General features: G+C 33.8%; 1 protein-coding gene across 1 annotated transcript in view; it reads left to right on the plus strand.

Moving 5' to 3' along the window:
- The window catches only part of LOC137640460 (lactosylceramide 4-alpha-galactosyltransferase-like), a 103632-nt gene that overhangs the window by 6921 nt on the left and 84211 nt on the right, over nt 1-12500 (plus strand). Inside the window, exons 2-3 of the mRNA XM_068373005.1 lie at nt 8593-8781; nt 10175-10347. Coding sequence (XP_068229106.1) covers nt 8593-8781; nt 10175-10347 — 362 coding nt within the window. The remainder of the gene's footprint in view (nt 1-8592; nt 8782-10174; nt 10348-12500) is intronic.

Below are 12500 nucleotides of genomic sequence, written 5' to 3' on the forward strand. Positions count from 1 at the left end.
GCGGAAAATGATTAAATTTTGGAAGGTCAGTCTCGGTCAAGTAAAATGCCGAATTCACGTAAGTTTGGTCATCGTTGTTGCATAGACTTCAAACTTGGTTAATATTTGAGTGCATGAAAATCCACGCCAATAAATCATGGTAAGGTTAAAGATCAAGGTCGAGCCTAAGGTCAAGAACAAACAGAAGATAAAATTCCGGTCATCAACCATACGACCACAATTTTAATAATAAATTAATGAAACTTGCAGGGATTTTAAACTGTTATGTAAAGAGAGGGAAATAATTAAATTTTGGAAGGTCAAAGGTCAAGGTCACAGACGAGCAAAACGTCCAAAATCAGTACAAAAGGTTGAGTAATAAGCTCCCGTGGCGGAGGTCTGCACTCTTAGAGCGTTTTTCTAGTTACCTCCGCCAACGAAATTGGAAGGAAGTTATGTTTTACCCCATGTCTGTGCAATGTGTGGGTATGTTTGCGAACAGCTTCCTGGCCACAACTTTAATCGTAGAGCAATGAAACTTAGGTAAAAATCTCGAAACGATTAAATTTTGGAAGGTCAAGGTGAAAGGTCATGGTTACGGTCAAGCAAAATGTTCAATTCACATTTCATAACCAGCCATAAGTTTGGGCATCGTTGTCACAGAGATTTCAAACTTCGTTCATAATTGAGTGTATGAAAATCCACGCTAATTATTGCATTTTTAGGTAAAGGTCAAGATCAAGGTCGAGCAAAAGGTCGAGAAATAAGCTGCCGCGGCGGAGGTCTGCGCTCTACTAAGTGCCCCTAGTTATTATTATTATTATTTCATTGTTATTATTGTTATTACAAGCTAAATGTGAAAAGCAGGATGCTATAAGCCAAAGGGCTCCAACATAGAAAAATAACCCAGTGAGGAAAGAAAACCAGGAAATAAATGGACTACAAGAGAAGAAATGAACAATCAAAATAGAATATTTTAGAAACAGTAACAACATTAAACTAGATCTTTTACATATAAACTATAAAATAAACTTCCAAAACACAAGAGGAAGAGAAATAAAATAAAAAAAGTATGACCAAGTGTACCCTCAAGCAAGAGAACTTTACCCCAAGGCAGTGGAAGGCCGTGGTACAGAAGCTATGGCACTACCCAAGACTAGAGAGCAATGGTTTGATTTTGGAGCGGCCTTCTCCCAAAAGAGCTACTTACCATAATTAACGTCTCTTCTCCCTTTACCAAGAGGAAATTAGCCACTGAAAAATTACAGTGCAGTAGTTAACCGCTTAAGTGAAGAGGATATGTTTGGCAATCTCAGAGTTGTCAGGTGTATGAGGACAGAGGAGAATGTGGAAAGAATAGGACAAACTTTTCGGTGTATGCATAGGCAAAGGAAAAAGGAGCCGTAACAAGAAAGAGGGATTCAATGTAATATTGTGTGGCCAGTCCAAAGGGCCCAAAAACTCTCTTGCGGTAGTATCTCAACGGGTGGCTGGTGCCCTGGCCAACCTACTACCTACCTATTTTTGATGATTGCAGTCAATAGGAAGTCCCTCCATCTCTCATTCTATTGGAAGCTTTGACCGTTATTCCATTGAGCGAAGAAATAATTCTTCCTCTTTCTATTAGTTCTTTTTCAGCAATTATTCCATGAAGCCGAAGAAAATCCCCTTTTCATTTTTATAGGATCATTTTTAGCCTCTGTTCAATAAAGGATGAGGGATTCCATCCTACTGTTACACTGTGGGATCCTTTTTGCTTCATCTTCCTCTCGTCTAAGGAAAACTTTTTGGATATCAATCCATTGATCAATTGTATATGCAAAATAAATGTATTATTATTATTATCATTATTATTATTATTATTATTATTATTATTACTACTACTACTACTACTACTACTACTACTACTACTACTACTACTACTACTATTACAACCCTAGTTGGAAAAGCAGGATGTTAGAAGCCCTAGTGCTCCAACAGGGAAAATAGCCCAGTGAGGAAAGGAAGTAAGGAAGTAGATAAACTATATATGAGAACTAATGAATGAAATATATAAAGATAATTCAAGATCTGTAAAAGCATTAAAACTCTAAAGCCTTGCGTAACATTAATGAAATTTATTCACAAGTTATTGTGGAATCTTAAGAAGAAAAACTTTAAAATTTAATCATGACTAACTTACGATAATAACTATTCTTCTAGCTCCTGTAAAAAGGCAAAAGATCCTAAAACAGCTCCAGCATCTCTTGAAGTGTGACAATATTCCTTGATTATTGCATTCACAAGAACCGACAACGGAGCAACCTCTGTAAGAAGTCCTCCATCCTCTGACAACTTAGGGACATTTGGTACACTTGCGTGAATACATTTACTCAGACTGTAATCGCCTTTCCAATTTTTTTTTTTTTTTTTCAGAAGATTACTAATATCTCTTGGGTGGGTTTGTAGGTCGACATGATTGCTGGCTTTAGGAGAGGTGAAAACTTGAATAATTATTTACTTTTTATAATTACTATTCACATTCATATTTCCCAAAGAGTTTTAGGAAAATTTAAATTATGATGATTTTTTTTTTCAAATTCAGTGCCTTGTGTACTTTCACTTCTTTCTACAATTGATGGCAAAAAAACTCCACTAGGCGCCCCCCCCCCCTCTCTCTCTCTCTCTCTCTCTCTCTCTCTCTCTCTCTCTCTCTCTCTCTCTCTCTCTCTCTCTCTCGCAATTGGCACTGGAAGGTTCGGATTTTGAGTTTTTATCTGTTAATCTTCATCATCATCATCTCCTACGCCTGTTGACGCAAAGGGCCTCGGTTAGATTTCGCCAGTCGTCTCTAGAGCTTTTAGAATCATGAATCAGATTGGGAAGTTACAGCAAGTGGACAGTGAATTTATGAAATATAGTTTGGATATCTTGGCCCTAAGTGAAACACGTTGTAAAGGGGTTGGTAAGGAAATCTTAGACTAAGGCAATATATTTATATATCTACTCAGGAAGATCAGATGGAGTTGGAAGAGAAGGGGTAGGAATGATGATGACACCAAGAGCAGAAAAGGCATTAACCGAGTGGAAAGCTGTAAATAGTAGATTGTTACTAGCAAAATTCAAATTAAAGTAGTGCAATATGAGTATCATAGTTGGCTATGCCCAAACAAATGATTCCCCTGAAGAATGGAAAGATGAATAGGCCTACTATGAAGAACTGCAGAGTGTAATAGATAAGATCCCAGAGAGAGATATGAAAATTTTGATTCCCGACTTCAATGCTAAAGTTGAAAGGAATAATCAAGGTATAGGGAATGTGATGGGTTTTGTGGGTCTTGGCGGAGTTTCAAATGAAAATGGACCACATTTCATGAGTTTCTGTTCAGCAAACATCTTGTCATTAGAGGTATTATTTTTCAACACAAGAACATCCACAAGTATACATGGACTTCACCATGTGGTAATTACAAAAATAAAAAAAAATCACATTGCCATTAATAAAGAGAGAAGGAGGACTCTGAGAAATGTAAGTAGCTATAGAGGTGTAGATATTGGTAGTGATCACCAGCTCCTCATTGCCACACTGGAATTAAAACTGGAAGCACCTAACAGAAAGGTAGATAGAATACCTAGGTTTGATACAACTAAGCTTTTGGAGGAAGAGCACATACAAACATTTGTAATTGAATGTAGAAATCGATTTGTAGTTTTAGAGACTTTAAGAGACGAAGAGCAGACAATTAAGGAAGAATGGTGTGATATTAAGAACATATATCAGTCAGTTGGTAGTGAAGACTTGAGACACAGTTACAAGGTGAAAGCCATGGATATCAAATAATACTTGGGATACTATAAAAAGGAGACCAAGACAGAAATTGATTGTTGAAAGTATTCGAGGAAGTAATAAAAATTACAAGGTATAGCCAGTATTGATAGTGAGGTCAAAAGAAAAGCCAGGAACGACTGGAGAGAATATTTAGACGGTAAAGCAGATGAGGCTGACAAAGCTATGAATTCAGGAAGTGGCTATGGTGTAATAATTGCTCATAGAATTATTAATGAAATCTCGACTGGGGCAAAAAAGAAGCATATACCCATCAAAAGAGAGATGGTTTAGTTATAGCAACAGAAGATGAAGAAAGACAACGTTGGATGGAACACTTTAGTGCGGTCATGGATAGGAGATATGAAGGGAATAATTTGATTGATATACCTGAAGCTGATGAAGACCTTGATGTACCCATGAATGACTTCAGTGTGTTTGAAGTCGAAGCTATCCTCAAAACACTAAAGAGATGGAAATCTCCTGGATACGATGGAATAACTACCGAGATGATACTGGCCGAAAATGAAGGGACTCCCAGACTACTTACAAGTTTATTTTGTGGAATGTGGCATGAAGAGACAAACCCTGAAGAATGGGAGTTGGGAATGTTGGTGAAAATGGCAAAAAAAGAGACCTGATTGATTTCAATAATTACAGAGGCATCACACTTACGTCAGTTGTTATAACAATATATAGTATGCTTATTCTAAAGAGACTGGAGAGAAAGATTGATGGCAAGCTAAGAGATGAACAAGCAGGATTTGGAAAAGGTAGAAGTTGCACTGACAAAATGTTAATTTTGAGACATGTACAGCAATGTGTAGAATATAGAAATCCAGTTTTGATGGCCTTTGTGGACTATGAAAAAGCCATTGATAGCGTACACAGACCAGTTTTGTGGAGAGTCGTCCGTTATGATGGAATTCCTCTTTAATATGTGAATTTGATTAAGTCTGTTCATGAGCATAGCAAGTACAAAGTTAATGTTAATTGGGTTTTATCTAATGTATTTCCAGTGAACAGCGAAGTACTGCAAAGGAATGTGTTGTCACCTATGTTGTTTATCCTCCTCGTTGATTTTGTAATAAGTAGAACAGTCGGAGATGGTGGAGAAGGATTGGAAAGGATTGGTGATAGGAATTTAGCAGACTTAGAGTATGCTGATGATGCTGTCCATGTTAGCAGAACACCACAGGATTTGCAATGCTTGCTTACCAGAATGCATGAAATATCATACGAAGTTGGGCTGAAGATAAAAAGAAGACAGAGTTGATGAGAACGGAGTAAGCAATTAAAGATGAAATATCATTCGAAGGAGAAGGGATTCAAGTATTTAGGAACTATGATTTCCAATACAGGATCTTTAGAATTAGAGTTAAGTGGAAGATTGAAAAAAAGCAAATCAGACAATGGCTAGGTTAAGTAAAATTTGGAAATCAAATCGCCTGAAATTACATATAAAAATCAGACTATATATCAGTTTAGTGATAGATTTAGTAGATTTGAGAACAAAGGCCTCAGGAGGATATTGGTAGTTAAATGGTAGGACAGGATTAGAAATGAGTCTATAAGAGATTACTTGAGTGCCTATGTGGCAGAGATCATGATGAGGGGTAAATGGATATGGTTTGGGCATGCTCTTCGTACTCCCCAACTCCCCAAGAGAGATTAGTTCACCAAACGTTCAGTTGGGCTTCACAAGGCACTAGAAGAGTTGAAAGACCCAGGCCTACATGGGTGAGGACTATGAAGTTAAACTTACCACACTATATTTTACGGAAATATTTTCCGCAGCCAATATATGAAAATTAATTTATTTCATAATGGTCATAAATTAAGAAAGGAATAATCATTTTAGTGGATCATAAAATGTTTATTTCATTTAATGCAGCATTAACGCATTCGCTTTGTATTCGTATTGCAGAAGGTTAATCCCAGCTTGGGACTGTGAGTTTACACCGTTTACTGCTGTGGTTGAGCTTGTCTGTCTGACGTTCTGATGTGTGTCTCCTCAGATGAGTCTGGAGCTGAAACCAGACTCATTTAACCTTTTTGTTATCGAAAAAGCAAAAATAACCTCTCAAATCGTCTTAAACAAGACTCATAACTAGATTTGCAACACTTCAGCCTTCGAGTAGAAAAGGTAAACTAGATAACAGAGGAACAAATTCATCTAGTTTCGTTCGATTGTTATAACTGGAAAACCTTGTTGAAAAGTACACGCTTATATGATGAAGATTTTCTCAGTGTTTCTCGTACCGGTAAAGAGTTATTGGGTCCTTCGACTGGCCAGCCAGTACTACAATGGATCCCTTTGCCTACACATACACCGAATAGTCTGTCCTATTCTTCACACATTCTCCTCTGCACTCATACAGCTGACAACACTTAGATTACCAAACAAGTCTTCCTCACTCAAGGGGTTAACTATTACGCTGTAATTGTTCAGTGGCTACTTCCCTCTTGGTAAGGGTAGAAGACACTGTTTAGCTTTGATAAGCAGCTCTTCTAGCAGAAGGAAATTCCAAAATCAAACCATTGTTCTCTATTCTTGGGTAGTGCCAAAGCCTTTGACCATGGTCTTTCGCTGTCTTTGGGTAGAGTTCTCTTGCTTGAGGGTATACTCAGGCGTACTATTCTGTTATTTTGTTTGTATGATTTATATATGAAATATCTATATTAATTTCATTATTATTAAACTGTTCTTGAAATATTTTATTCTAATTGTTCATTACTTTTCTTGTAGTTTAATTGTTTACTTATTTTACTAGTTTAACCAGTTGGATCTCTTGGGCTTATAGCATCTTGCTTTTCCAAATAGTGTTGTAGCGTTGTAATAATAATAATAATAATAATAATAATAATAATAATAATAATAATAATAATAATAATAATAATAAAAATAATAATAATAATAATAATTATAATAATAATAATAAAGTGAGTGTGTTTATGTATATGTTTATTTATATATTCAAAGGTATGAGCTTCTCTCTTTTCGTTTGCGTGTGTGTGTGTCCTTTAAATTGAATCTCGCTGAAGGCATTCTAACTCTGGGTACACCAAAACCTCATCACATTTGATGAAAAACATCCCTAAGATTTGTATTTTTTCCACAGAATGGGAAGTGAATAAGAGATATTTCTCAAATAGTAATGAAACAAATGCTTCAACTTTTTCCATTTTAATCAAATGGCTCTTGGGAAGAAGTATTAACCTAATTGTACTTCATAAAGGCAACCAATATCATGATTATGATCTATTCCGTTTCTGCATTTGTCTTTCATTGTTACGTGGTATAAGTCACTTGTTTTAAATCTAAAAATACTTTTATCTCTTTCCTCATTGCTTGTATGAGATGATCTCTTCTTTGTCATATGCGTTCTTTGACAAAACCAAAGATGATATTCAAAATATATTTGTCAGTTTTGAAGATTTTATGATCTTATCATTGTGGAAATACTCAAAAATGGGACGTAAATGGAGGACACCTTAGTAATGTTTACTTGTCCTCAAGATACTGATTTTGAGAGAAAGAATTATTACAAATGAACTGGAAATTTCAACAATATGCTAGCAAATGTTGCCTATTAAATTACATTATATTTGTATGTGTATATATATATATATGTGTATATATATATATATGTAATATAGAAGTAAATGTATGCATAATAATTCATATGTATATATATATATATATATATATATATATATATATATATATATATGTATATATATATATATATGTATATATGTTCATGTAAAGAGAAGTAGATATATGTATATAAATTCATATGCATATATATATGTGTGTATATATATATATATATATATATATATATATATATATATATATATGTATGTGTGTGTGTCTGTGTGTGTGTATGTGTGTGTTTGTGTGCATGTAAATATTGATAGATACACATATAATTAAAAGATTCATTTGTCATATCTCCTGAACTTATTTTAAATCATTAAAAACTAAAACAAAAGCATAAAAAATGCATAAGATATATTTAACATAACAGATATTTTTTCAAGTAAGAAAAACCAATCGTGTTATGAATAAGGGAGGCAAAAATCCATATATATTTTAATAATTTGCTGGAAAGGAATATAATTTAATATAATTTCATATAAGAATGTTTTAGTGGTAATGGGAATATCATCTATCAAATATATAGAATTTGGTTATTTATCTCAATAAAATTGTATAGACTCTATAAGTTTCAGGTACATACTTCAGGTTGTCTAGTGTTGGACATATCAAAATATAAATATATCGTTATAGAAGAGCCCCTTCTAACATAATCTGTTTGTAGCGTATTGGAAACGTCCCTTTCTGGTGATCTGCTGGACTGGGATTCGAGACCCACTCAACCTCATTAGTTTCTAGTAGTGTGTGCAACCTCAACATCATTATGATTATGAATTTGTGAGCTTGGGATGGGAGGTTTGGCAGAGCCTATAGGTCTACCTGTTGAGTCATCAGCAGTCATTGCCTGGCCATGCCTGGTTCTAGCTATATATATATATATATATATATATATATATAATATATATATATATATATATATATATATATCATCTTTAGGGCATTGTCCCTGATCCTTGCCTCTAACAATCATGAGCGATCTTTAAACTGATATTTACATTTTTTCTTTTTCAAAGCTTTCCAAGCTCATCCTTACTCTCGCCCTAGCATGTGCTGTATAATGTAAATTTTCTAACACTGTATTTTGTGTGTGCAAGATGTTCAGGATACGGATGATCATGTGTCCGTTGTAACTCTTTTGTTGCAGTATCCCCAACCTGACCAATCACAGCAAGGCCCTTTCGTGACACTAGAATTGAAGGATCCGCCATCGGAGGGTGTCATCCTGCTGGAAGGTTACGGAGGCACTTGGCTCTCTCCAAGGATGTTGTGCTCATTGGAATCCGCCGCTCGTGCCCATCCGGATATCCCAGTTACATTGCTCATGACTTCTCCTGTGAGTATTTGAGAGAGAGAGAGAGAGAGAGAGAGAGAGAGAGAGAGAGAGAGAGGAATCTTCATAGAGTACCTACGAGAGAAATTAAATAGATAATATGTAAGGGAATTTTGTGCAATGTAAATTTCTTTTGCACATCCTTTATATAAAAGGATTTAAGTGTGTTCAGAAATTAAATATTTATCCTGGATGAAAGAAAAATCAACATTGTCCTAATAAACGTCTTTTGAAAAAACGTTTTATCACATCTCTATTGTTCTTAAGATAAGAATAACTTTTAGGTAATTGGCCTCTTATAATAAGTCATTTAGTAATCTTAAGATAAAATGTCATAAAATGTCAGATACTTTCAGCGCGTTCTTTTCTCTTCAACTGTAATTCTTGATGGATTTCCAACTCGCACTTTCCCCCCCAATTGACTCTGCTCTGTCCCATTCAGGATAACGCGGTTTCGCTGCCGACCAGAATCCATAATCCTGGAGTCTTCTTTTTCTTTGTTTTGCCTCGACGCAAATAAATGGAGCTTGTGTCGGGGAGGACTTGAAGGGAAATGCCTTTACAGCATAGAGATTATATATAAAAAATATATATCAATTTTAATGTCCTTAAAGAAAGACAAAGGACAAAATGGTAATGCATTTAGTTTTGGAGTTTGCCTCTGTATTTGCCAATATCCGATATAATCTCTTTGAAATTATTATGATGTAGATTGTCGTAATATTGTTAATTTGAATGTCACTAGGAAAAAAATGAGTCAATGAAAAGTGAGGCTTTTCTATAATCATAATCTAGCGAAGAGGAAATGAAAACCGTGAGAAAGAATAGTCTCTCAAATTCGTTATCCTTGTCAGTCCGCAATATGTTTACTGTATAACGTGATTAAGCCAAGTATAAGAATAATTGTGTTAATCGGAATTTTAACTTTTGTTAGTCTCATTCATGAGTAGTTCTGCGTTGTTTCATTACGTTGTAAAACAATATACAGTATATTATATTTATCAATAAACAACTGCGATTTATTGTCTGCTCTGCATATTTTGTTTCTCGTTCATGTACACAAAAATGTAAATTATCCCTCAGAGGCTTTTCCTTTTCCCATGAGGTAAATTCTAGAGTTATTGATGACGAGATATATTATATATAGCAACAAATTTTCTAATACGGTATTTCACTTTCACTATAGCGTTCGACGACATATCTCTTAAGCCTACATCTAATCACGTCATTTGATTAGAAATTAGATCGTATGATTCAAGTTAAAAAAAAAAAAAAAATGAAATATTCATTAATATTTTCCACCACATTTCTTTCTCCCTCTGTTGACCTTGAGGGCGCCTCCAATTCAGCAGTATTTTCCACCTAATTTCCCTCTCCTAAAACCGTCCGTCTGCAGGTCGTGAGAGAAACTGCACTGCTGCAGGCGCTGAAGACGAACTTCCCAAACCTTCAATTATTACAATTGAATGTTGATCTCCTATTCAAAGGTTCTATCCTCGCCTTCTGGTACAAAGAGAGAATGTGGGAGAAGAGTCGTTGGCCAAAGTCCCATTTTAACGATATTCTTAGGTGAGTTTTCATTGACTTGGTGGTTCTATTAGACAGAGGATTTAAATGTATGATGTTATTTTAGATGTTTAGTTTATTCTTGGGCTGTGATAGTGTATGTGTTGTTTGATACGGTAGCTAAATTATTATTATTATTATTATTATTATTATTATTATTATTATTATTATTATTATTATTATTATTGATTGCTAAGCTACAACCATAGTTGGAAAAGAAGGATGTTATAAGCCAAGGGGCCCCAACAGGGAAAATAGCCCAGTGAGGAAAGGAAACAAGGAAACTATAAAATATTTCAATAACAGCAACAACATCAAAATGAATATTTTCTATATAATCTATAAAAACTTCAACAAAACAAGAGGAAGAGAAATCAGATACAATAGACAGATGTTTTAAATATCTGTCATTACTGTAGAAGTTTAGCTTACTCTGGAGCTTTGATAGTTTACTTGTATGTCTGTTAGAATATAATATATATATATATATATATATGTGTGTGTGTGTGTATAAATATATACATATATATATATATATATATATGTGTGTGTGTGTGTGAGTGTCTTTCATTAGTACTTTTTTACGCCGTTCGTCTGCTGTTTTAGTGTTTTTCCTAGATGGTCACTTTTGCTTTTTGTTTTTATTTCCATTATGCTAAGGCATTCTTAGGTTAAGATAAGTCCCGCTTTTATGGAAAAGAAAAATATTAGAAATTTTATATCTTAATGATTAACTATTTTTATACTCTGGCGAATTTAAGAAATAAAGGATTCTTAAAAGGTAGTCTTTGCAAGACTGATATTACTAAACAGAAGTTCTCACTACTGCCATGCATTCTCTCTTTATACTCGAAGCAATTTAGATTAATAAGGAAATTCTAAAACAGTTATTTCGAAAGCCGATTAAGCATAAGTTTTTGTTTCCTTCTTCGTGAATTCTGATTCCCCAAAGATTCTCTCTATTTTCCCAAATTCTACTTTTCGATTTAAGAGAAAGGCAATATTAAGCTTTTGGGTGTTTGTCATTATGAAATAATTTAGTGTATCAAAACACATTTGCCTCAAAACATTCAGATACGGGATTAATATAATAGTTATTTTTAATGATTGTATGAATGCTTTATAAACAACACGTTTACACCAAATATATTGAAAATATGTATCTTAATTTTGTCTGTTACTGTAAGACAGGCTGCATTAATTATTAAGAATTAAGTATAACTTTAAGTAAATAAGAACAAAGCAATAGCATTTACAGCTGTACAGTAGAAACTATCAAAAACAGTAATAGAATAAATATAATAATATTTAAAGTTATGTTGATAGTAATATAATGAACGGTGAAGTGATTCAGCGATATTTCCTTAAAAAGTCTTGTGCCATAGAATGTGGGATTTTGAGAAATTATATTCGAATCAGGAAAATTTTCAAAATTTAATTCATGATACATAAACTATCATATAAAAAAATTACTATTATTTTTACGTTAGTGAGAATTTGTTTGAATCAGGATAATATTCAAAATAGTTTTTACGAAATATAGATAACCATATAAAAAATTATGAAAATTGAGTTTCTTGCGTTAGTGAATTATTCCAGTTAATTACAATGAAATTATATCAGATGATAGCAAATTCCAAGGGAAACTCCAGAAGTGAATTGATTACCATTTTGTTCTTTGTTTTTCTTTAAAGAAAATCTCGTTATCTTCCCTGCTATAATATATCCGAAATGGATCACATTTAGAATAATTTAATTCCATTAAGAAATATATATTCTTTATGGACGTAGACTGAAAAAAGGGATCCCAGTCTGAACAGTGGAAACGAATAGGAAGATAACTATCATCTATCTTCATTAGCAAAGGCAATTAATCACGAGGACCAGACTCTTTTCATTAGTCCGAAAGCTCGATAAAGCATTATGAGAGGGAGAATTGTTTTTAAAAAGAACGTTAGTTGTGTAAAAATTATTATTAATTCTAAAACATTTCTGAATCTGCATACTTAAATCTGTCAAGGTCATATCAATTAATTCGTTATCAACGAAATATCCAAGTGATTTTCTTTTTTTTTTTTTTTTTTTGTCATTATGTCTGTCATTGCAATATCAGGTTGATAGAAGCAATTCCATGAGAGACTGCAGGAAATTATGTC

This window comes from Palaemon carinicauda, chromosome 5 (genome assembly GCF_036898095.1).
Source record: "Palaemon carinicauda isolate YSFRI2023 chromosome 5, ASM3689809v2, whole genome shotgun sequence".
NCBI lineage: Eukaryota > Metazoa > Arthropoda > Malacostraca > Decapoda > Palaemonidae > Palaemon > Palaemon carinicauda.